General features: G+C 41.9%; 1 protein-coding gene across 2 annotated transcripts in view; it reads left to right on the plus strand.

Moving 5' to 3' along the window:
* Positions 1-10,235: 10,235 nt before the first annotated feature.
* Positions 10,236-27,443, plus strand: part of LOC133971435 (potassium voltage-gated channel subfamily C member 1-like) — a 65,721-nt gene continuing 48,513 nt past the window's right edge. For both annotated transcript variants that reach the window (XR_009924378.1, XM_062408788.1), the window contains exon 1: positions 10,236-10,878. Coding sequence is in view for 1 of the 2 variants with exons in the window: in XM_062408788.1 (XP_062264772.1) it covers positions 10,336-10,878 (543 nt within the window). In the remaining variant the exon portion in view is untranslated. The remainder of the gene's footprint in view (positions 10,879-27,443) is intronic.

Genomic DNA, 27,443 nt, shown 5'->3' on the forward strand with positions numbered 1-27,443 from the left:
TAAAGGCAAGTAATTGGAAACCCAAAAAACATTCCTTCCAGAAGTTAAGTGTTGTAGTCACACTTAATTCATGGTGAGTATTCATACATAGTAGAGTAATTTAAGTTTTAGAGAGCTGACTCAACGTAATCATGTAAATGAAATACATACCCTTCCTGCCTGCAGAGGACAGTATAAATGATGTTTAAACAGGCTATCAATGAAGTGAGGGAGAAAAAAAAAGAGAGAGAGAGAGAGAGAGAGAGTGACGGTGGAGCTAAGAGGGCTGCACACAGCTCTTCACTAGCAGTTGCACAAAGGCCACGGTGGCTATAAGATATACAATGATTTTTGTGGTATTATGGCCCTTCATTAATGTGCTGCCCTAGAGGTCAGGATATTCCCCTGTGTATACCCGATGTGCATTGTCTAACCTCACCATGCTGTCATCTTCACCTTAACCTAACCTCAGATAGATAAGCCTTTTCTGTCCCAAGGGGGCAGTTTTCTTAATCTGAACACACCCAACATAAATATACACACAACAACATAGACACCCAGCATTCATGATCCTGCCCATGTCTGAACCCCCATACGTACATATATGCATGCATGTCTAAATGCAAGATGGATGACACAGCATAATGTTGGTTGGGGAATAATGAAATACACCCCATTTAAAAAAAAATCCTAAAATCTGAGAGCTGAAGTTTGGCGAGTGCACAAAAGCAGCAGAGTGTGAGGAGAAGGCCTGAAAGTGAGGCATGCACAGGATGTTTGAATTACAGAATCTGAACTTTGAATAATGAGATTATAATAATAATATATATATATGAGTGGTTAGGGACGTTGAGGCAGATACTAATGTGGGATGTGAAATCCTGATGTGCTTCTTTTATTGGAGATGGTTAATATTGCAAAGAAACAGGGAGAACAGTTGGAAAACAGAAAGGGTTGCATAACAAGCAGAGGGCAAAGGATATAAAAAGTCTGTTTAATGTATGATACGGTATTTGCACTTGGATTGATTATAGATCTCAGTTAATCAATACTTTGTTTAATGTAAGCAATCAGTCTGAGATATTTGAAACTGCTGACCAATTCAACTATCTTGTCATGGATGGAGGTAGGGTTCAGTCCAGTGTGGGTTGTGTTACTATCACCTTACCAAAACCTTCAAGACCAAGTCTTAAATTAAACATGAATGATTTTGCATTATTATGAGGACTTGATAATAGAAGAAAAGTTAGGTCCCCACAATATGAACAGAATATACGTATACACATACACACATGACTATACACACCCCTGTATTGGTGCAATGTCAAAACAACCAGTGGTGTCTCCTGGTTGACTTTGCATGTGTGTAGGCTACTGTGTGTGCACATGTCCTCTCGTCTATCACTCTTATACTGCAAAGAGCTCCCCAGCTCCTTAGTCAGCATGTTAACTTAATTAACTGAGTGTGTGTATGGGTGGGTGTGTTTACATGTGCTAATGCATTGTCCATCTCTGTGAGGATTTGTGCATGCGTCTGTGTTTGCTGAAAAGAGAGAGAGAGAGAGTGTGTGTGCGTGTGTGTGTGTGTGTGAGAGAGAGAGAGAGAGAGAGAGAGAGAGAGAGAGGTGTATGTGAAGGAGAGTGTGTGTTCATGTACTGTGTGTGAGTGTGGGGCTGCTTAAGAGAACAGACAACCATGACCGACCCATTTGTCATTCCCATGTCACAGAAAAAAGAGGCATCAGAGGAGAAAGCAGGAGATGTTTGTCATTGGCAGGGTGAGAGATAGAACTGATTACATAACAATAAATCGTCAGTTGGTTCAAAAGAGTAGAGAAACATTTGATCAAACTGAGACACATTCTTAAATGCATCAGAAGACTTTAAAGACGACAGAAATACTGGTAAAACATTTGTCAGAACAGAACATAACTGGAGGCATTTTTTGACCTTGGAATTATAGGGATCTATCTGTGTTCTGTTTTGATGTAATTCCTGTTCAAAGCTTAGGTCATCAGTACAAGCTAAACAGACAAAAGCCACATGAGAGCCCAGAGGTCCTGTTCAGACCTTGTGTTCACATCAGCTCTGAGTGATTCGATCACAAGTCGACAGCTCAAAATTCAGGTGTGAACACACCCAAGACGCATTTTAGATCTAACTGCATTCGAGAGGTGGTCTGGTTCACATGTGGCAAGATTCTTTTAGCAGTGGTTAACTGACTGCGTCTGGAATGACATTGAAGGACCTACTCAGCTGACGCCCTCTGACAGAATTATAATGAAAAGCAGGGGAGGAGCCATGCATATCCACAGGAAGTGGTATGTTTTTTATGTTTTCACACCATATGGTGACAAAGTATTAGTTAATTTAAATTGTAGATCATGTCTCTCGTGTTATTGGTCGCAAAATTTGATACATTACTACAATATGGCATCAGCTGCTGACTTCACAATGCATCATGATGACATAATTCCATCCATATCATCATTAAAGATTTTTCTTCAATAAGAGCTATTTTGTTCAGATCATGTCTGTAGTCCTGTTGGATGTAGAAATACCAGAAAAATTCCTTTTCTGACCGAGAACTTTCAACAATAAACTTCAAAATGTATACTATGACAAGGGAAATTTAATCAAAGCTTTATATTGTACAGTTCAAACATCAACTATAAACAGCTTGAATAAAAAAAAACTAAACATATAATAAGTAAATAAGTTTAATATATGGAAATATTTCTGAGTCTGTTAAATTGCCAAACATGTCTATATTGATGCATTTTGGTAAACATAATGGCTGATATGTCTATGAAAGAAAGCTTTTCATTGGCCAATTGCTAAATCAGTCGGGCTCAAGATGAAACCTCTGAAGCTTCTCAATCTTTTTCAGAACCACGGACAGCGACAGCAGCCTCTGCTGTGCTTTGTTACAAAGAAGAAACGTGTCCAGTGCTTTTAGGTCACATAGAGGGAAAAAACTACAAAATATATATTTTTTTATATTTTTTTTGTTTTTCAGCTGTTCTCAATTGTTCTGTGAAATCTATCAGACCTAAACTTTTGGCTCTATGAGCTCTAAAACGGAAGGAGAACTAAGGAGCTCGCCATTCACTCTTGAAAGAGCATTGAAGTTACACCTTTTTACCTTGCTCCAACACTATCATTTTATTTTGTTTTATAACAAGTCTTGTGATTCTCATGGTGTTCTTATTTCACCAATAGGACCTATAGTTAAACAAATTGTTGTTCAAGGGCTTCGTTCAGAGCTTAAATGGATAGTTCACTGAAAAATGAAAACTCACTCAGTATCTACTCACCAATATGGCGATGGAGGGGTGGGTAAAGTGTTTGAGTCCAGAAAACGAGTTTCAGGGGTTGACTATTTTGGAGAAGAAGCCGATTCAATTCCAATTGAAGTTGGTAATTAGACCTTAACAGTATAGTGGCTTGATTTTCCAGATAAAAGCCCCTGGATGAAGAAATGACTTCGCCAGGAAGATGGAATACAGGCTGGATTTATTTACTTCTTTTAGTGTCATGGATTATTTATCTATGGATCTGTGAACAATGTTTGGATTGCTTTAGGATGCTCTGTCTGTCCGTGTGTGTGTGCGTGTGTGTGTTTGTAAGGGTCTTTTTTCGACCATCTACTGCCAACTCATTCAATCACCGGCATTTCATACATCAATCAACTGCTGATGTATCAGCGTCCTTGGGTCCTGTGAAAGGCACTTTATAAATTCAAGCCATTATTATTATTATTATGTATAAAGGAACCGGCTCATACATCACTTCTCTGCCAGATCATCTTCGACCAGTGGTCGCAAACCCATCGGTCGCGATCGTCTGGATGATATCGACAGTCTTTACTGTCAATCCCCTTTACTCCCCAGACTCACTGGCGGTTGCGCCGCAGACCAGCTACATGTTGGTTGTCTGTGGTTCACACAGTTAGCATGTCCACTTCTAGCCAGGACTTAATGCCAGGACACTACTGTATAAAGACGTGCATCTTGCTGTCTTGCGATAACAATCAAAGCCTCATTAGAAAAAATGAATGGATTCAGAGAGTGAAACGATGGAGTGCTTTTACTTTGAAGTGTTTGAAATACATACGTTTGTGACATAGACAGATAAACATTGTGGTTCACAGCAGAATAAACAGAGAAAATGATCTTCCACCTGAGTCTTAACGTTTATATGTTTTCTAAATTTATGTCACAAACATAAATGGTTGCAACACTTCCTGTATAAGTTTCAACTTAAAAGTACTTGAGCATTTCTGTTGACAGAATCCATTCATCTGTTTTAAAAAAGTGGTTTGATTGGAAAATATTTGCAGATGAAGATGCACGGCATGATACTGTATAGTACTGGTATTTAATTATTTGAGTACACAGGAATGATTTTGAGGAAAAATTCATCTATATCCACATTAAAGACAAAGCCAGTGTAAAAACATTGTGCTGCAGCAGCTACTCTGCAAAACATACTGTTGAAGTGAGAAGCTAAATATTGTGTATTGAACAGATGCTTTAAATATGAATTGTTATTAATGTGAATATTGTGCATTGAATAGATGAAGTTGAATAACTGCCTTTCTTTGTGTGCATTAATGCTTGAACATTGAGCCCTAAACAGAAATTGAAAAAATAATAAGTACGGCACTCATAAGTGGTTTAATTTGGAAGATATCAGGATGGTAGATCTCAGCTTACGTTTTAACTTAAAAGTGACCTTGTGCTTGAAAAGGCTGGTGATCACTGTCTTAGACCATGCAAATACATTTTTAAAACAAGTGGAATCGCCCCCTGCTGGTCATTTAATAGAATAGCTATTTCTTTTTTGTTGTGCAGAGCTTTACTGTAAAAGCAGTCTACGGTGCAGAGGGAAGTTAGAAAACTTTACGTTTATCATACCTGGTTTACCACAGAGGTGGGAACAAGTCATTGTTTTCAAGTAACAAGTAGGTATCAAGTCCTGAAGTTGAAGTCCTGAGTCAGGTACCAAGTTAAAACAGATAAGTCCCGAGTGAAAGGTTACTAAGTCCAAGTCAAGTCCAAGGGCTTCAATTTATTTTTCTAACAGTCCTAAAGTGATTGTGCACTCTTCACCTAATTAATTGGTCTTGCATTCCTGCCTACAGAGTAATACTTGTGTACTAAATTAACACAAAAAAGTGAATTACTTAACTATTACTATTCATTTTCAAGAGAACTTTAGAAATGAAACACTGATAAAACAGCAAAAAAAAATTATAGTTACAAACATACATTCACTTACAGACAAGACAAATTAGAGTGGATACTGAATACTTCTTCTGAACGCTACTTAATTATTACTTTGGTACTGTATCCTAGAGCTAAAGCAATTTAATTTGAGTGGGTGGGTGAGTGAGGTGCAAGGTGGGGGTGAGTTTATGAATAAGTGAGTAGCTTTTACAGTTTGTAACAACGTTCCCATTCGTCATAGTGAGAACAAACGACAGAGTGATACAAACATAGCGGAAACCCTGAAATAATTCATATTTTTACCTATGAAATACGTCATGTCATTACAAGTAAATGAGGTCAACTCAGAGTAAAGTCTCAAGTCATTGGGGTTAAAGTAATTTTATCAAAATCCAAGTCCAAGTCAAGCGACTCAAGTTGACACCTCTGGTTTACCTTTTATCTCAAATAAAGCTTCTATGTTAATGTTTTTCATAAGATGAATCATAATTTTCTTTACTTTTGTTCATGTATGTGGCCTATTTATAAGTTTGAATAATTTATGTATCTACTGTTATTTTTCATCCCCAACATGTCAGCTATTTCCGAGGTGTGTTAATCTTCATACCCAAGTCCACAGCCTTTCATAATAAAAACTCAGTAATTCAGCTGGTTGTAAAGCATTGCAACAAAAAAGAAAATGTTGTGCTTTTACTTTGAAAAAAATTGCCACACAGAAAGGTATTCCATGACTGCTGTTGCCATGATGGAACACAGTACCCACTGCAGCCGTGTCTGTGTCATATTATCAAAATGACCTTGCTGCAATTTTGATCTGCGGTTTCACCCAGTTGCAGATCGCCGGTGTTGTTTATCTGAAGTAGTAGAAGAAGAAATATTCAAGTCGGTCCATGCACTAACTGTTAAATCATGCTTTGCCCTTCCCCCTCCCACTCACAAACACACTGACTGCTAGAGTGCTGGTTGCTTCATTATTAATTTTTGTTATCAATATTGAACATTTCGTGTGTCCACAGTGCACCAAACTCAGCACTCCACCTTCCATGACGCCTGTTTGCTGTCTAATTGATTACGTACGTTTTCCTCTCAATATACAGCTACAACCAGGAGCTGGTCAGCTGACACAAAACAGGAAAACAAGGGAAACAGCTAGCCCATCTAGGTCCAAGAGGAATTCAAATCCACCTACAACTATGTCTATTAAGTGTTAAACTTGTTATGTCTTGGTTTTAAACAAATTTAAATAAAAAAAAGCAAAGAGTTTTGTTTTCATCCTGTGACATCCTCTTCTGGAGCCGCGTACACCTGCAAACACACACACACACTGAACATTAGCTCTTGCCCAAGGGTGCAGGTTTAGCTAGGTTCTCAACACTTGGATGACACCACACAAGCAGAATGGAGGCAAATTATATATTTTTTCAGTTGTTTTTTACAATTGAAGAATCGTTCACCAGCTCTTTCAATTGTAATGGATTTGGCTGCGAAGCTGTTTCCCCCTGTGGACTCAAACATTTCACCCCTCCATTGGCATAGCGGTGAGTAGATAATGAGTGCATTTTTATTATATAGCTTTGAGCTGACCAGCTTTAGCGTCACACTTACTTTACGAATATATAAGTGTATTCACTCCCTGCATTGCCCAAGATGTCAAACTTGGATGTTGGAGAAAGTTCATTATAGTGACTATTACAGTACTCACACCATCACACCTTTTCCGTGACATAATAAAGGAGGTATGTCTGCTACCAAGCACATGGTATCGCGTGTTTGTTTATATAATATTTTCTGCTCTAATTAGGTCGATTCACACATCCTTGCCCTGGAATGTGGCCACAACCATAGGTCAAATACATAGTTCAGAGCTGTGTGCAAGAATGCAAAACTGTGAAGGGAGAATTATAGATTTCATATATTTGGACCAAAGAACTGCAGAAATAAGAACAACTGCTTTTTTTACTTTTCTCAAATGGAAGATTTCGAAAATGTTTTTGCTAATCTGATTAAAGGAAACACTTTTTCACTACACTTGATGATTATCAATGTGTGATTCATGTCGGTCTGCTCCTCAGACTGTGATTTTGACACAAATTCACTGCACTTTAAATCCTTTTCAGCAGTCCTGCACCCACCCACACCCACCCCTGTGTCTGTCCCATGTGTCTCTCCTACTGAGTGTCCACCTCAGTTAAGGACCCCATATTGTCATTTCACCATCATTAAAATTATCAACCAGCACAGGGATGATTACCCATACCCTGATGTAAATCCAATCGGAATGAGGCTTTGGACTTTTCTTACTGCATTTTGTACTGAGTGATTCTATTGAACAGGTCAGGCTGGTGAAGAGGACCTTATCCCATGCTAGACTATGTGTGAGTTTGTATACCCATGGGTGGTTTAGGGTATTCCACTAGCTGAGGCCATGGCATCCTACATTGTATGTGTGACGTAGAGGCTTTACAGCAGAGCACAGTGCTGCAGCCTGCTCTCAATAGACCTAGACCAACACAGCACATTAGCTCTACACTGGAGAGAGGGAGGGCAGTGGAGAAATAAATGGAGAGAATACACTGAAGAAGAGAGAGTGAGAGAGAGAGAGAGAGAGAGAGAGAGAGAGAGAGAGAGAGAGAGAGGAAATGGCAGAGCACTAATGATCTGATGGTCTGCAGTCTTTTCTCCCCATTTTGTGGAGCTCAGCAATCCTCATTCTGCTCCTGGCCTCCCTCCCTCCCTCTCTCTCTCTTGCTGATGGAGGGACTATCTTGGAAATAGACAGAGTAAGAGAGAGAGAGAGAGAGGGAGAGGGAGAGAGATAGAGAGTGAGAGAGAGAGAGAGAGAGAGAGAGAGAGAGAGAGAGAGAATGGGCAGTGGGCAGTGGGCGTGAAACACTCTATCATATCCCTTCTTCCCTGCTCTAATTGAGCCAAGTGTTTTAGTAGATTGAAAGATCGTGTGGTTAAAGGGAGTGATGCAGCGGAGAGAGGGGGGAGGGGGGAGCGAGAGGGAGAGCGAGAGAGAGAGAGAGAGAGAGAAAGAGAGGGTAGATGAGAGTTTAGTTAAGAAGACTCATTTTTATTCACAGCACCAGACCAAATTGTACAGTGTTGAGATACTGGCCCTAGTATTTCAGCTTTTTAGAGATCTTTTGCATGTATGTTTAGTCATCGACATGTATGTGATGGTTTTGTTATCAGCTGCAATATTTTAAACTATGTAGAATCACATCGATGAGACGCTTTTGTACATTTTGAGGTGAATATGTTCGAACTCAGATAAATTGTATCTATTCTTTACCTGTACGTTAAGTCCGGCTGCTAATTTTTTATTTTTTGTTGGGAAACTCAAGTCAAACTCAGTATTAGCCAGTAGGTACGTTGATGACGTTTCAAAACCACACTGGACGCAAAACTAAACAAAAAGGTAAAACAAGTATCTCAGGATTAAAAAGCACTGTCATATACATATAAGACACTGCCAACGATGTCAATTTGGAAAGATAACAAGATTTGAGGGCTTTGACACCGGTTCAATGTTACGTCCTGCCCGCTGCACCACGCCTCGTCCGAACACTACAGACCTTTCCCTGTTGTCATGAACACATCTGACTGGAGAATCCTCTGCGACTGGGAGTCTTTGGACCAAATCCCACAGATGTCTTCCTGAGTTCTGTCTGAAAATGGTTTTAGTGACTAATTGTGAGATGATGCGAGTCCTGTGCCCAGCGTTCAGTAGAAACGTATATACTATGGCTCCTGCCTGCCTGCACTTGGGAGTGGTCCTTATTCTATGCCAACCATGTAAATACTCAGTTTTTACAGTGGCAGTGTTTTTCTGACAGTGAACTTTGTTTTCGCTTCGAGGGTGCTTGCAAAGATTGGCCCTATTCACTTCCAATATGGCTGCCCATGTCCATCGTTGGTTAAATTCTCTGCTATGCCATTGCCCAATAGTTTAAATGAGTTTGCACCATCGGTGAAGACTTGTTAGTTTATCGTGTCTTCTTGGAGATTAATCTCTAGCTTCTGATCCAAGACCAGTTAGAGCATTACCTGGAAACCTTTACCAGTATCTTGTCATTAGACACAGATGCCCATGTACTTTTGTGTACTTTAAGTCTGTGTTTCCTGGTTAAGGCCACATGTTTCCAATGAAATATTCATTCTACAGTCATCATGACTTTTAACATTTCTCACCATCACCCTGCATTTGCTCACTGTTTGTCTCAGAACTCCCTGGTCCCATCCCCCTGCCCCTGTAATAGTAATCCTGTCGTAACTGGTGTTTGCACAGTGATGTTTTTGTAGCTGTTAGTCTATTATTTTTGTCACTTTGCTGTTTGACATAAAAAAAATGCACCTGTGCAAAATGTTTGAGCTTGTCTGTCCTGACCTCGATCCCATCCAACACCTTTGAAATGAAGTGGAGCATCCTTTGCAAACCAGACCTCTAAAATCAGTGCAGGAACCCATTACTCCTTGCAGATATGCAGGTGCAAATCTGCTGCACACTGATGCTCATGGATAGCTCTGGCTCAGCAATCGCATGGTGCGATGCAGGTGTCTGTGCTTTTGGCCATGAGGATTTGCAGTAAAAACCAGACCTGCCTACTTTCTCTTTCTCTCTGGTTAAATACATTTCTTCATAGATAAGGATGCAGCAAAATCTCATACCATAATGGAGAATCTGAATGGATTTGTTCAACAGAACTGGTAGTTTCTGACCTTAATGGCGTCAAATAATCCAGCAAAATGATTCCAGTCAGTCATTCAGACAGTCAGTCATTCAGCGGGCAAATCTATTGATTCATAAAATCCGCATCCCACTGATTCTCTCTCTCCGTCACACTTGCAGACTCTCTCGCTCCCCCCCCCCCTCTCCATCTTTCCGTTTCTCTCTCTCCCTCTCTCTTTCTTTCACACACACACGCACACACGCTCCTCCTTCCACCGCTCCTCTCTCCTCCTCTCAGTCTGTCCTGTGACTCCTGGTGGACACGGTATAACAGAAGCCTGCAGAGCGGGGACAGGTGTGGATGGGGAGGCGCAGTAGAAGCAGTAGAAGCAGCAGCAGCAGCAGCAGCAGCAGTCGGGCGCACCGACCGAAGCATGCTCCAGTGCAGCCATGACTTGCTCGGCGTCAGATAGCGAGAAGATCGTGATCAACTGCGGCGGGATCCGACACGAGACCTACCGGAGCACCCTGAAGACGCTGCCGGGGACGCGCTTGTCTTGGCTGACCGAGCCCGACGCATATAGCAACTTCGACTACGACCCCAAGTCCGACGAGTTCTTCTTCGACCGCCACCCGGCCACCTTTGCCTTCATCCTAAACTACTACCGCACCGGGAAGCTGCACTGCCCCAACGATGTCTGCGGGCCGCTCTTCGAGGAAGAACTCGCCTTCTGGGGCATTGATGAGACGGACGTTGAGGCGTGTTGCTGGATGAACTACCGGCAGCATCGCGATGCTGAGGAAGCCCTGGACAGCTTCGAGCAGCCGGAGCCGGAAGAACCCGATAATGATCCTGCGCTCACCGGCGGGGCGGACGGTGACCTGAAGCGGCTCTGCATGCAGGAGGACAGCCGCAGGGCATCACGGTGGGAGGTGTGGCGGCCCTTTATGTGGGCGCTGTTCGAGGACCCCTATTCCTCAAAATATGCCCGGGTGAGTGGCCAAGCATATTCCCTTCTTTCTTCCCATCTTTCTTTCTTTACTGTCGGCTGGCGCATCCGCGTTTGGCACCGTTTTGGCCATTGCGCATTGTTGCGCATAAAGTAATTGCCTAAGCTGTTCTGGTTGACGAGTTCACTGCAGAGTTTCTCTGAGTTCCCCTCCTCTATTTTCCCCTTTAATCTCTCCCAGTGAGATCACCAGCGAACCTGCCTCATTTCACCCCTCGCTTTTTTCTTTCTGCTTCTCACTCAAAAAGCGCAGTATTCACATCTCCATAATGTGGGATCCAGGTCTCTCATCGATCAGTTCACGTTCACTGAGAATGGTGCCACATTCCAGTGATCAGCCAAGTCAGTGAAGGTGAAAATCCAAGCCGGTGAAGGTGATTCCCCCATCCATTCACCCACTTTCTCTCTCTTAATGTGGAAATAAAATGACGTCCTGTACGCAGCTACAACCTCAGCCTTTATTCAGTATGTGGCTTTGAGGGTGTGCGTGTGTGTGTGTCTCAAAGTGCACAGGTACATAAAGAGCCTTGGATGCATTTGTGTTTACTCGTGTGTGGCATTTATGTATTCAGGCAGGTGAAGGCTTATGTCCATGTAGTTAAGAGACGCTGCGTGTGTGTGTGTGTGTGTGTGTGTGTGTGTGTGTGTGTGTGTGTGTGTGTGTGTGTGTGGCAGTGAAGCAAACATTATTGTGCTATTAAACACTTTTCTTCCTCCAGCTTACATAGAAGTCGATAGGAACTGGCTGGTCTTGAGTGATTGTTTTAATCTGCTGATGAATACATGTCCATCCAGATTAAATCAGAGCACAACACTGATGAATCAAAAAAACACGATCAACCTCTATTTTGAGACAAATATATTGCTGCTTGGAATATGACTTGGAATGATCTGCGTTGCTTTACAGCCAGTAACATAAGATTATTTACTGCAGACGTCACTGTTCTAGCATCGCAGAGGTCGACATGAGGAATGTCCAGATCCAGTGAAGTTCAGACGCTCAGTGGACAAGTCTCATCTTTAAGTAGTTGTATCAAACAACACTGCAAATGACAAATTTCATACAAATGCAAGATCTGCATGCATTCCTCTTTAGCAAAGAGAGATGGTTACTATACTGTAGGCCCATTTATATACCTTTTTTTTACAGTACAGGTCAGATTCAACCATTCACACACAGTGCTTCTTTATACAGTGCTTTTTCTATCTCACACAATTCATACACTGTTGACAATGTCGTCAGCAGCAATTTTGGGTTGCGTTATCTTGCCCAAGGTCAATGACAGTGGACAATGCCTAAAGACAGTTTGGAATTGGGATCGAACCACAAACCCTGGTTAGTGGACCACCCTCTCTACCACCTGAGTTGGAGAGGTTAATGGCGTCTCCTGGTAAATGAACTGTTCGCCTCCATATCTACCTTGCTTCTCTTAACCAGGATGTTAAGAGAAGTCCTTAGTCACTGATTTAAAGTTTTCCCTATTAAACATACGTTGGTATTAGCTACCCTGACTCTCTGTAGATTCCCTTTGGAAAAAAGCATATCACCCATTTTTGTGCTTTTTATAATTGGTGGAGAACCTGCTACCATATTTGACAATCCACTCGTCTACTTCAACAAATGCTTCCAAGCTTTTTGCAGCCAATAGCGTTTTCACACTATATATAGTGGCTTTCAGAAATGGACTGAACACTGGAAAACCCTTCTGACATTCTCCGAAGGACCTATATGTGTGAACGCAAATGTCCAAATTCTACTTTTTGTAGAAATTCTCCAGCCTGTCCCCATGTAAAAAGTTTGAAGAATATGCAAAGGAGTCGATGTAAGAACACAGCAGGAGATCCTAACACCTGACGGACGCAAATAAAAAGATAAAAAAAACAATAGGACTACAAATGTCTCTTGAGGAAAAAGCGATGCCCCAGTTAGAAGACACCGATGCAGATGTCAAGAGTCAATTTGGTGATAAGGGCAGATGCTGGTGTCGATGTGCTGCAAACACAAACATTTGATCCCCCGCAGCGGAAAATGAATACGTTACTTCCTGCCTCTGTCAATGGGCCTCATGCAAGAAGTCTTGTGTATGAGGCATTTAGGAGAACTTGTCCCATTGACCAATTTGCGTGTACTTTGAATTTTCTTTCAGGTACAGGTATGAACACAATTTAGAAGTGGTCCAAACCATTTCAAGGAGTCACGTGAAACTAGTCTGCTATTATTCATATGTATATTCCATTAGTTTGAAGCAATTGTAAATAAATAAATACTATACCTTCTTTTTATGTGAACATTTTTCTGTTTATATCTGCAAATAAATATGATATAATTTCAAACCTAAATAATTATAAATTCACGCTTAAACTCCCTGGATCATAATACTTATGCAGACAAGAAAGTAGCACTCGTACAACGGGCTGTCTACGTGGGTCATTCACACACATTTCTTAAGTTAGAAACTGAATCTGACGTACCATGTTTATATGAACACCCAGTGCAAACATACAGATATTTTTTTAATGGAGAAACTTGAACACAAATGTGATTGCATGAAGCCTAATGTTCTTTTTACTACACCATATGTGCAGTTGGTTGTAAATAAAAAAGTATTCAGTATTCCTCTGCTTTCCCACCTTTCTTTTTCTCACCCACGTCTTCCTCAGCCTTCCCCTGCTTAACTCTCCGTAAAATAATCTATGGCCATTTGCAGAGCAAGAGGCCAGTGCTGACCTGGATCATTGTTTGTTCAGGTGTATTTTTTGTGGACTCTGCTATACGCACGGAGACAGCATATTGACTCCTTCCTGTGTGACTTAGGATGGACACACACACACACACACACACACACACACACACACACACACACACACACACACACACACACACACACACACACACACAATTTTATACCGCATGACTATACTCATTGGCATAATAATACCTAGTCCCTTACCATAACCTAAACATCTCAGCTAAAGGCCAAACCTTAATCCTAATGTAAACCTAATTCTTACCTTAAATCAAGTCTTAACCGTCAAACCCCCTTGAAAACACCACGAGATGTGTTTTGCATACATGCAGTTCAAGCAAATGATTCTGTCGATTCAACTGCTGACTGCAGGAAAGTCCTCAATGGAGATGAAGACTAACATACATAGAAATAAATAATAAACTCCCATGCACATTTGCAGCATTTTCAGTTATTGTCAGTGTTAACCAAGCTAACACTGACACTGCAGCCCCTCAGATGATCCTATCACCAACCTTACACCTTGGCCACACCGGTAGCAGGTTTTGTCATGGTACACTGATCAGTTTTTAGATATGTTTTATGGGTGTTTTCTCAGGTTAGGCGTGTTGCTCTTGCCAGCATTTATCATCTCAGATATTGCAGTGAGCATCGTCTGTGTCTGTGGCTTTTCGAAAGTGAAACCACTTGCACACAGTTTGGGCTCACCATGGCCCCGACTTACGTGCATCCATGTGATTGTCTTCTTCTTTTTCTTGTCCTATCGATGGTTGGCAAACAGATTTTGGTGCAATACCACCATCCTGCATCCCCATCCGCAGTGTTGATTTGTTCGACACATTGTGAGATGCACTGAAAATTGGGCACCTTTTAAATTGACTGTGATACTGTACTTGGTAGTACCAACATCATTTGGTTGATACCTTTAAAAAATGTAATTCGGTACCCAACAGTATCTCTCACTGCTGCAAAAGTGAAGAACCACAACTGGCTTGCAGGTGTTTGTCACAAGCTATATGACTTAAATGTATCTTGTCATATAGAGGCGGAGTCACAAATATACACTTCATATTTTCCAGATGGTGTGTGAGGTATGTTAGCTCATCACAAGGGGTGACGTATTTGAAGAAAGCTTCCGGTTTGCATTATTATTAAATAAACCCTAGATCTGCAGCGTTCTGGACTTTGCTGCAGCTGCGTTTGACCAAAGAAATCTGATCTTGCCTTGTGCAGCTTTTTCATGCAGAAAACTTGATGGCTCAGAAAATTAAATGGCTGCCAAACAAGCGATCGAAGAACCAAAGAGGGGTGACAGGAAAAAAAAGACAAATCAAGCACCGGGCTGGTGTTGGGACAGGATCAGTGTGACAGCTGAGGTGACTTTGAAAATGTTGCAGTCAATAGTTTCAGTGCCAACGCGGGGACACAAAGATAGGTTGGAAGGGTCTGGCGAGGGGCGGCCAGTGCAGCAGCAGCAGCGGTTGTCAGGTAGGACGTGGTCGGGTGACCAGCTCAGTTTTGGCTTGGTGGAGATCGCAGCTGCCAAATGTCTCAGCCGAAGACGAAGAGGGAAAAAAATGGATGACTGAAGAAAACACTGGAGATTAAAGGACTGGCTCAGGCGTTCGATTCGTGCGTTCAGTTCACAAGTATTTGCATGGGTAGCAAGTTTTCCGTTTCTTTTCATCTTTCGGTTTTCTCATGTCCTCTCTACAGTGTGTACAGTCGTTACCCACCCCTCCCCCGTTCCTTTTCTCCCTGTCGTCACCGCTGACAGCTCGTTCTGCTTTATTACCGCGATTTCAGAGCCGAGTGCTGGATTGCTTATTATCGCTATTCAGTCCCCCCAGCCCCCTCCACCCTGCACCCCCCTCCCCAACTCTCTGCTTGTGCTATAGCGTAACACTGCAGTCCCCGTAGTAGCTGACTGCGCTCTAGTCTGCTGCAGAGAAGGAGGGATAGAGACACAGAGAGAGAGGGGAGGGGGGATGACTGGATGGGAGGCGGTGTGGGGGTAGTGTTGAGGAACAAATTAAGATGAAGAAGCAGAAGGAAAAGGAGAAGAGGAATAAAAAGACAAAGAAGAAGAGGGAAAGGAAGGAAGGTGAATAGGATGGGGGGGAGGGCACTTTTGCACCCCATCGTTTTTTGTTCCCATTGCCGCTCTCTTTTTTTTTCTGCTGAGCTCGGCAGGCTGGGATACTCGTATCCGTTTATCGATCCGGTCGTACGTCTCAGCTCACCTCATTCAGGAGGACGTCTCAGCTCAATGGTGTTCCTTTGTAAGCAAAACCGCCCCCCCCCCCCTCTCTCTCACAAACACACACACGCACACAAACACATATTCCTCCTTACGTTCTACCTCTCTCATCGCCTCCTTTCCTTCACACAGTGGGGTGTAATGGTAATTCCCAGTCCATCAAGAAGGGAAACAAATACCGTCACACACACATACATACACACAAGCACACACACACACACACACACACACACACATAAATGTATGTGCATATATAGACTCTATACTTCCACACATTGACTTTACTGCCACACATGTCCATTGTGCCATGTCATCATAAGAAGCTTGGTTGCACATCAGAGATATTTGGAATATAACAATTGAGGCTCTGCAGGTCACATCACAGCCCCTAACGGCTGATGCATCGACACAGGGATTAATATAATATTTGTTAATATATAACAATGCAAAAATATTTAAGAAGAATTCCACAAAGCTGGATACATTTAAATAGGCTGAAGAGAGTACCAATCGAACAAAATGCCTATCATTACTAAGTACCAAGGTCCCACCCATACACCTGCTTGACCTACCGCGAGCAGTTATGACATCTCAACCCCTTTTTTAGCAAATTTAAACCAAACTTACCAGACATATAAGCATTTACAAGAATCAGTGTGAGAAGTTCTGTCTTTATATTGACAAAGCTGCCCTCTCTTTTGTTGTATACTCGTTAATCAACAAATATATTATTGGATTATAGACCTCTTTCGATTGATCTTTTTTGGAAAATTATAAACGTGACCAAGTCATACTAATGATTTGGATGAAAAAATGTAAAAATATTAAAAGGATGCATTCAGTGTAATCCTCCTTCCAGTGTTGTTCTTAAGCAAACGTAACCCTTTCTTCCCGCCAACTATGTGGTCAATGATCGGATTTGAGATTAAAGTTCATATTATGACCATTAAACTTAAAACAAAAAAGTAAGAAACACCTTTTCCAAAAAATGCAGAACTGTTCCTTTAAGGGCTAGGTGAGGCAGGCGGTCTGTGGGTGGAAGCTGGCCCCATTTCTTGACCGATTCACCCAAAAGCATTGACTTAGCCAGCGTTATTTATAGAGCAGGTACATTGCTTTCAACCTTTAGCATGGAGCATGATGCTAGACTGCAACGTCACTGCAGGAGCGCAATACTCCTGCAGCAGAACATGACGACCAGATGTAATCACACACACATACACACACACTCACACACGCACACACATGCACACATTTTTGAAAATCTCTCTTTCTATGTCATTCTCTCCCATTTTTGAAATCTTCAGGACTGCTCTCTCTTTCTCTCTCTCTCTCTCTCACTCCCCCTCCCACTCTGGTAGTTTTGTTGCGCTATAGGCATTATATCCACCAGTGTCCCCCTTCCCCCTCTGTGGATAATGCTGCGACAGAGCTTTCTTTCTCTATGTGTCACCCATTGCAGGAGCGAGAGAGAGAGAGAGGATGGGGAGAGTGAGAGAGAGAGAGAGCGAGAGAGAGAGAGAGGATGGGAAGAGAGTGAGAAAGAGAGAGGGAGAAGGGTGAATGTAAGAGGAGAGAGTACAAAGAGAGAAAGAGGGACACCGTACTATATTTGATGACATGTCAAGAAATAAAGCATTTAACCTCTGACTGATCTCTGCTGTCCTCGCGTCTCACAGGGGGTCAATAACAGTCTTTGAACACATACCACCCCCCCCCACACACACACACACACACTTGCGCAAAAACAGCTAATTGAGCATAGAAAACATCATGAACAGAAAGCCCCGAGCCTTGATTTATACAGTACGCTCACATATGCAGCAGATTACTGCAGAAGGATCTGCTGTGACGTGCTGTGCCGTGTGTATGTGTGTAAGTGTGTGTGTGCGTGAGGGAGGTGAGAAATGCAGCGGATCTCCCTCTACCCCAGCGGCTGCTGAACACCCCATCCTCCTTGCTGTTTTAGAGCCTGCTCAGATTGCAACAAGAAGATTCCTGAAACAATTTCCACCATGTTAGCATTGTCTTCACACAGCTCCACATGTGTAAAAAGAGTTCTTGTTTAAGGACAATTTAAAGTCATCATTCCTCATCTTTTAATATTGGTGAAAAATCCCAAGAGACGTCCAAAACCAGCTATTCTGACTTCTCTGTCCTTTGCACATGATTCACATTTATTAAAACATGCTTGATGTATAGTTTCATCTATTAAAATTAGCTCAGTAACATTGTTAAACTGTGGGTCAATGTAGTTTTTTAATCAAACATACTCAAACAGGAGGAAACATTGCATTTGTTAACGACCCATCAAACTATTCTACCTTTGTTGTTCTAGTGAGTATTTGGGTTAGCAGGATGGTGTTACAGGGACTGAGGGAAAATACGATACACAGCGGGTGTTCATGGCGATGAAGTCACATCACTCAGTGTAACTTTGTGACTCACTAATTTGTTTTTAATAGTTTTTGGACGACAATGGTGCTCAATGGCACAGAGGAACAACACACAGCAGGCTTTGATACACACACAGATGTTGTTAGTCGGATACATTCACTGCTGCTGTTGCTTTTCACATTGGCTTTATAGATTCAGAATATTAATAAGCTTAAACATCAGAAATCAGAGGATCCTCTTTGGCCTATTTCTTGGACAGTTGGCAGGAGGATATCTGCACAGAAATCTGTCCGCATGCTAGGGTCTGCAAAAGGTAATTCCCCACAAATGTAAGAAGTGATAAGAATTGGCTAAGGTCTGGCTAGTTTGCTTTTCACACATGCACAACACAGTGGGAGGTTCTCTGCACAGACGCGTTCACAACAGCATCACATCCTTGGCATTATTCTGGCGAGAGGTGGAGCAGCCGGGTGCTGTAGATAGACAGGAAGCGCAAATTTACGCCGATGCCGAGATCACGTGACCATGTTTACAGAACATCGCCTCTTATCACCTCAGACTCTCTGGTCATTTTTGTCTGTGTCTTTTACGTGTATGACACCTCTTTTTCACCAGGAGATATTATCACGAGACATGTTTAAGGAGGAGAAGAGGGGGGGGGGGGGGGTCTCTGCGATTTTGCCGTATTGATTGTGTTTTTAACAAATGTTCATTAAGGGCAAATGTTAAAGCTAATTAATGTTTTTCTTATTTCATGTGTCTATCAGTTCTTTTGAAAACCCTCGGGTTTCAGAGTGAGATTGTATTATTGCCTTAGGTCTTTATGGGTTAGATGGGTTTAAGGTCTCGACCTTAGTGCCTGAAGATCATGTATATTATGATTTGGTGCTAATCAAATAAAATGGAAATGAATTAAACAAGAGTGTGGAGGAGGTCGCTGTTTCAAATTGTTATAGGGTCTGGTCAGGTTAAAATTGGGGCGTAGCAGAAAAAGCTTAACAAACAAGCGCGGAAGCCTCAAAAATAAGATTTAAAAGTATAAAAGTATAATGTTTTAAAATCCTCAAATATCCCAATAAAATCTTCCTTTAAATTTTGCAAAGTCTCCACTGGATGGTTTATTGTTTGGGTTGCTGTTCGATCCCCTTCAGGTGCTGGAGGATCCTGGTGCTCACAGTGCATAGTGGCACAACGCTGAGCCCCTCAGCTGTCCCCTGCTGAGTGAGGTGATGTGCGGTGTACATTTCAGCTAACAGAGCTGTTGTATGAAAAATGAAATACTTTACATGAGCTGTTTGTTCCCCTGTGGGGCTCTCCAGTGCTGAACTAGCCAATGTGGGTTACTGGCACTAAGAAGTGACACTGAAATAGAAGCATAGCTGGAGGTGAAGAAGTGCTGAATCAACCTCAGGACGCAATTTTAATTTGAGGTTTGGGGGGTGCTCGTTTTACTGGCATATGTCTTTTGGCACTTTCTGATAGTGGTGCTTAATTGCTGATATAGTGTACAGGCGGCAATTCCACTTCAGGCTTGAAATCCTTTTCGAAATGAAATCAGTTTGTTGGAAGTAACTGGATGAAAGGTATGAGAATTGTCTTCGTCCAGTGTGACCGACTTGAGCTATATCAATGAGATGAGGTGGTGCTAGCTTCATTCTAGGCTAGATGACCCCAAACCTCCAGGATTCCCAGAGACCCAAGTTTTACTGTGAGAGCCATGAGGTGGATGTCCATTATTCTTGGGGGCCAATTCCAGTTCTACTTATTTATTCAGTTGGGGCATAAACCTAAATATTCCAAAAACATAATTCTCTGGTTGATATCATAAGATATACATATGTGCACCCCAATCATAATAAGGTACGGGGCAGCTTTAATGTGTCAAATCTAAAAAGATTTCATACCTTTCTTAAATCACTATAAAAGTGGCAAGACCTCAATGTAAAAAAAAAAATATTTCCGTATTATGGTATAGGTGTATCTATTGCATTTCTGGGGTAAATATACAATTTTTGCTCCACTACATTTCTCTTATATGCTTTAAGTAGGTTTTTGCTGCTAACACTTACACTTATGGCTCATTTTGTAAGCAGGACCGTAACAGAAAAGTATTAGACATTTTTCGGCATTGAGTCTTGCTCCATAACTATTCTTTATGTGAAATTATCATGTATGTTTAGTATTTACATGGAAAAATAATATATTCAACCAACCAAGCCAATATTATCAATAAGGCCTATTGTGGCTTGGAGGCAGGTTCAGACTCATCAGTGCACTGAGAGAAGAGGATTCAAGTATATTGTTTTCCGCAACGTGGTCTTCTTTAACTAATTAGAGCTAGAGTAGATGTCTCGTGCAGAGCTGTGAGCGACTTGCGGTATGGCAAACCTCTGTCGACCCCCGGCCACAGCTGTGACAGCCAAAAAGGTGTCATCCTATATTTCACATAACAGGCAAAGCTGTACTTATGTATCGACTCACACACATGCACACACACACATGAACACTGCGGTTAGTGTGACCTTATTTATTCATGACAAACATGACATTTGAGGAGCTTGTCAGGGAAGGTATTGACCCGAGGAAACATTTCATAGTCATTTGACCAACAGTATTCATTTAAAACTCAGTACGATGCCACTGGCCACATTACAGAAGTCACTTCCCCCTCCAACCCATACTCTCTCTCTGGGTGCCGTTAAATATTATAGTCACTTTGTTAATGTTGAATTATGTATCGACACAGTTGGCACTGACTTCTGGAAAGAATGGAAACTTACTTTTGAAAGAAGGCCTTCTCTTGAAAAAATTGTCTTATTGTGGGCCATGACAAGCTATGTAAGCTGATCTTAATTGGAGCAATCTTAAGCTATTCCAAACAATTCCTCATAAGGGGGACTGAGAAAAGCCTGAGATCAGACTAAAAACTCTAGCTTCTACACTGGCTACGTGAATGTAGAGCAGTGAATGCACCAAACAGAGACATATACATTCTCTCTGCAGCTTCGTCCTCAAGTAGCCCAAAACCCATTAGAGGTTCCCTTTCCCCCGCTCCTCGATTCTCTCTAAATTTAGACTCCTTTCACTTTGTCATTTTAAAACGCAAACATACACTCACAAACACACACACACACACACACACACACACACACACAAACACACACACACACACACACACACACACACATACACACACACTGACACAAACACACACACATTTATCTCATCCCTCCGATGGACTGGAAGCCTTGCCGTGCCTCAGAAGCGTGTTCATAGAGACCAGCCACTGGTGCAGTCTCACACACACTCAAAGTCACACGTATACCTTGGCTCTTTGCATGAGGAGGAGCACCTTGAGGCAGTTTTCAGTGCTGCACTCTGTGGGGGGCGCTGCAGCCAACAGCAGGCAAACAGGAGACCTCTGTATATTCAGACCACTTCAAGGACAACTGCATTGCTTTTAGTTAATAGAAACTTATTTACCTACCGCAATCATTTAATAGGGCTAGGCAATAAAACAATATCAATAATAATCACCATGTAGAATTCATCAATAGCAATATAACAAACGTTCAATATTTCAATTTATTGCCCATGCATTGTGCAGGCACAGTGAGGGGGTATAACTCGTTGATCGACCTTAGATGTGTACAATGTTATTCAAGGGTTTGTCTTTCGCTGCCCATAAAGAAGCTTTTAAAACGACAACCCTCACTCAGGAGAAAACGTTGGGTTATAGAGAGTGATTTAGAAATGACATATCCAGGTCCATGGTTCAAAAAGATCTGCTCTAAGGAGTAGAGTCTGTAAGTTGTTCATAGCCTGATTACCATCAATAAATAAAGTCGCCTGGGAAAAAGCAGGTGTCTTTGGACCTCGCAAGACTGAATGAAATTATTGGTTGGCGTAGCTGCCTGTGAGTAACCGACCTGCGTGCCTGCCAGTGCACCCTGACAGTGCTCTCACTGCACATGATCGGAGCCTCACAAGCCCGAGAGACGTACACAGAATCTCCAAGTGACATACACACACGATAGTCGGAAGTTAATGAGCGAGTCACGGAATAGTCGACTTCTAGCAGGTGTGTTATGTATGGGTTGAATTTTTTCACAATGTTAGCCTGTTTTTAACCAACTCACCAACACAAGCTTTAATTGAATATGGGTGGATCCTTTTGGCATTACATGCAATAACACGATCAGAGTGCCACCTCTCATTCGAAAGTCAGGATTGTTTTTTATTTGGTGGATTATATGGGGCGGATCCACCATGTAGTAAGATAATCATCACCATCTTTGTGTGTCGCAAGCATATCAAGCACTTGAGTGGGCTCTTTATGTGCCCCAGTCTATGTAGGCACATGTTACTTGATAATTAACCCCTAGGAAATCAGTGAAATGCATTGTCACTGACCTCAGACCAGGTTTTCTTTGGTGCAACTGCTTTCTACTGCCTCAAGAGACCAATGCACCAAACACGTGCATTACCACGCTGCATTTCAAGACCAAAACGGGTGCTCAGAAGGGCAATTGATATTTAAATAGCATGTATTAATTGGGAACTGTACTGAGTTGTTGTCTGAAACTAATTAAGACAGGTGAGTCACACCTGGTGCTTGACTTTAAGCCAGGTGTACGATGGAGCCCAGAGAAATATGTTGCCTAAGCACAGCCACTCAAAGCTGCTTGCATGGCTGCTGGTTAAAGCATAAGCAGGAAAAATTAGCCTACGGGGAATCTTGACTGAGCCTGTTGGGAAATCCACTGGCACATGATCAATTTTGGTCCCAGAGATATAATGAGTGTTCTGGTGGTGATCTTTCACCGATAATGTAACCTTTGTACAGAGATCGGTTTGTTCATATCATTAACCCACAGACATACCCACGTCTATGCCAAACGGCTCAAACTGTTTCTTGTAACTTCCTGGAGTAATGTTGTTAGATATACTGGTAGGATGTTGTTGGATAAAGCTATCCTATACTTGGCTATGCTGTACTGCCCTAAATTAACCTGTTTCTGCCTATAGCTTCAGATTGAATCATCAGTCACAACAGTGGATTCAATTCATTTCTCATTTAAAGGGGACATATTATGCCCATTTTACCACAGGTTGATATGGTTCCTTGGGGTCTTAATGAAATGTCTGTAACATATTTTGGTCAAAATACCGCAAGGATCATTTAAAACAGCACCTTTTTACCCTGTCTAAAACAGCCCTCCTCAGATCAACCTGTTTTGAGTGCGGGAGTTGTTTTTTTCCAGAGTTTTTGGGACGGTAGACATGCCAGATACCCAAATTAACATGTAGAAGCACTACAAAAGTGGAATTTTCATAATATGTCCCCTTTAACACTTAGCAAGACTGCTGAGAAACATATTTCCCACAAAGTTGAACTATTCCTTTAAAGCTTGCATATGTGCATTGGAACAAGAACGCAACTTATAAAGAAGCAGGGATGAATAATAACTCACTGAGAAAAACAAAGCTGCAATAAACACATCTTACATCTTTTTACACTGACGTGATAGTGCAGTATTGTCCATCTCTGAAGACAGTGTAGATAAAACCAAGAGAGATCATTGAGGAGTTCAGGAACTGGAATTATCAGCAGAATATTGTCCCTCATCATTTGAACATTACATAAAAATTGATCTCCCATGAAAAAAAAGGACGGAAGACACTGGGTGTGAGGAAAGGTGTGTGAGAAAGAAAGATCCATTTTAGTTCATATTACCTCCTGTCTTTTAACATTACTGCAGAGTCTGCTGTTTTCTCTCACACACAAACACACAAACAGGCAAACACACGCACACACAAACCGATCAATCTTAAACAAAGCAAACATACGGGGAGGCTTTGCAGAAATCATCATGTTATCAATGCAGGGAGAGTGTGTGTTTGTGTTTGTGAGTTTCCTGTGGGATAATGTGAGTGAACGAAAAGGAGAATCTCCAAGTGACAACAGGATGAGGCTGCAGCAAGCCATTCAGAATGAGACAGAGACAGGGAGGAGTTGAATATGAAGAGGAGAAGGAAATGAGACAGGTAGGTAAAGGGAAGCTTCATCTATGAGAACGAGGGATAAGCACCGGATGGAAATTATATAGATGAAGCAGATCCATCCTCTTTATGTGTGTTTCCATAGTCACAGTTTCCACGCTCCATGTTTATTCCTCTCTTACCTTTTTGTTTCTCCCCTGATATCATCTTATCTTTTTATAAATGCACCTGCTCTTATGTTTCTCCTCCAGTAATAATATGCGGAGAAATCTATGCAGGTTGGTCTATGAGCATGTGTGTGTGTGTGTCTGTGTGGAGGCAGTGAGTATGTGTACAGGGTGTGTGTGTATGCGATTTGATGATGGAGGTGAAATAGGCTGCTGACCACTGCTTTACAAACACTTGCATAATCAGACTCCACTCTTCTGTTCTGCAAATGTATACGGTGTGTGTGAGTGTGCGAAAGAGTCCTTAAAGATTTATGTCAGGAAAAGTGAAAAGTTGTTGCAATGCAATGCAATAAAACAACACACAAGTCTTGAGCCATGGTAGCTGCTCAATGAGGCTTCCCTTCAGACACAGCAGCGCCTTGAGTTGATCGCTAACATCCACATTCTTGCTCTGACAGCGCTAACCTGATTATGTTAAGCGGGGCATGTTCGGGGCCCCAATTAGCACTAAAGAGAAAGTAGCTGAGGCTGATAGGCATGTCATCAGTTTAAGAGAGTAACAGGTTTAACAGGGTTTATATATTTTTTTTAAGGGCTAGGTATCGTTTGCCTTTTTTCAGAATTGGTACTATTTTGATACTGTTAAAATAGTTCCGGTGCCTAAACGGTACCACAAACGGAGTTCAAACCCCTAAACAAATGTACATAAAAAAATCATATAATAAATGAAATTTAAACCAACAACAATAATTTAACAATAAAAAGGAGTTTCAGTGTTTGATACAGTAAAATACTCTCCCCTCCAAACTCATCATCAACTGTCTCCCCACCACAGGGGCCAGAGACGTCCACACTGCCAGTGGATATTCTTGACACTGTGTCACACAAGCAGTCAAACACGGAGCATCCCTATGCTTTCAAATATATGTGCTGTGTGTTGCCAGGTGCCTCGTTAAGTTTGTTGTGTTTGTCACTTCCACCATCCTCTTCTTCTCCTTCATCTTTTTCTTTCGGTGAAGTGATGGATCACTCACAACAACGTGCATCTTGCCACCAACTCTACAAGCTGTTGCTCTCGTCTCCCCCTTCTCAGCTATTTCTCGCACATTTGCTGCTCTTCCTGGTGTCGGAATCCTTTAGTTGAAATACGGTCACACTTTGACTGTCTAGCGCCGGGCATTTTGTTGTCGTGTTGACTAATGTTACTTGCTACCAGAGCCATGTAGAGAGTGTGTTGCCACTTGCCACCAGACAAGGCATGTGCGGTGAGGTTTATGTTGCATTTAAGCGGGGCGATTTGTTCAGAACAAAGCGCAGGCATTCTTTAGGAATGAGGCACCATATATTGTTACCCAACCCTAATACTGGGTGAACAGAGTAGAACTTGTTGCCATTTTATTAAGGATGCTGCAGAAGGATAGCCGTTCAAAAAGGTGCAGACAAGGGTTCAATGATGGGAATGTTAGTAAATCCAACTGACGGTACCATAGTCCTCTCTGGTTTGGTTTAGGTCAAATGTCTTTAGCGCACTGGAATGTGAACTCTATTTGTCAGTCTTTTGGTCATTAGCAGGTCCGGGGTCCTCGCTGATTACTCAAAGTTGTGATTGCACTTTGATTCCAGAGGAGAGGAGAGGAGAAGAGGGGACAGCAAAAGTGAGGAACATTTTGCAAGGACAAATGTGAACAGCATTGTTGAGCACTGCAGAGATCAGGGAGAAAAGGAGAATTGAGCAGTAAAAGTGCACTGCAGTCAGTTTGCCTGCCTCGTCTTGGCGAGCTTAACGGGTTCTTTCTTTCTTTCTTTCTTTCTTTCTTTCTTTCTTTCTTTCTTTCTTGCTTTCCCTCTGCTTCATATTCCATTATCCTGCTCTCATTCTTGTCGTCCCTAAGGTCTTGTGCTGTTCTTAAATCACTCAAGGGACTTATAGCAGTGCATGAAGACACACACTCAGGCTCAGAAGTATATGAGCGTACATATCTCCTAACACTATACCTATTTTTGAGAGAAGTATTTTTTAAGAAAGAGAAAAAAAGAAAGAAGGACGTGGCCATATCAAGTCAACGACAGGCAGCCCGCTAGTTAATGTACCTCCAGGCATGTCTTTACATCAGCGTACAGAGCCCTTGTGAAAGTACTGCGTCACAAAGGCTCGGTGAACCAGAAACAATGTGAATGGAAAAATGCCAAGCAGTTCACTTTCTCTTCTCTCACTAATGTAAATCACTGGTGTCCTCCGGAAACCTCGGAGTAGTTTGCTTTTGGATGCTTTGGCTGACAACTGACATCTTCCTCCATTTGTAGAGCATCCTTTCTGACCATTGGGCTAAATCAGACCATGACCCTTCCCTGTGTACTTATGTATCATTTGAATTTGCTTTCGTGCGTGCTTCTAGAAATGGAAGCATCTGAAATCAAGTATTTTGCAAAATCACAGAATAGATGCCGAGAAGAATGAGTAGATCTCTCTCTGTTTGTTTGCTGTTTGTGTCTTGTTTTACACGCCACGGCTGTCTTTGAACCTTCATTTCCACTGTAGACACTGATTACAATTTACTACCCGAGCCCTATTTCCTGAACCCAAAAACTTTTACTTTCAATTGTTTCCTACTGGGGAGAGGATTGGGGTGCTGCAAGTTGCTAAGTGTTTAAAACACAAATCTCACACTGCTACAACCAGTTAATTACCACTGAAAGCAAGCACTCAATGGCACGAGAATCTAAATTAGAGTGGGGCTGCAGACATTTATTCTGTGGCCGTCAATCCATTTACCAAGGGATCGACAAAATCAGTATAGGAACGTCATCTGGGAACAGTAAATATCTGTCTCAAATCTCACTGTCTGGATTGAAAGGCAAGGATCGACTAGAATTCCTGATAGGAGACACAGGAACAGATGCAGTGATGGAGACCAGTGGACAATATGAGTTCACACAAACAAACCATTTCCCTGTTGTGTTTTGGGGAAGC

Source organism: Platichthys flesus, chromosome 16 (genome assembly GCF_949316205.1).
Source record: "Platichthys flesus chromosome 16, fPlaFle2.1, whole genome shotgun sequence".
In the NCBI taxonomy this organism is placed as follows: Eukaryota; Metazoa; Chordata; class Actinopteri; order Pleuronectiformes; family Pleuronectidae; genus Platichthys; species Platichthys flesus.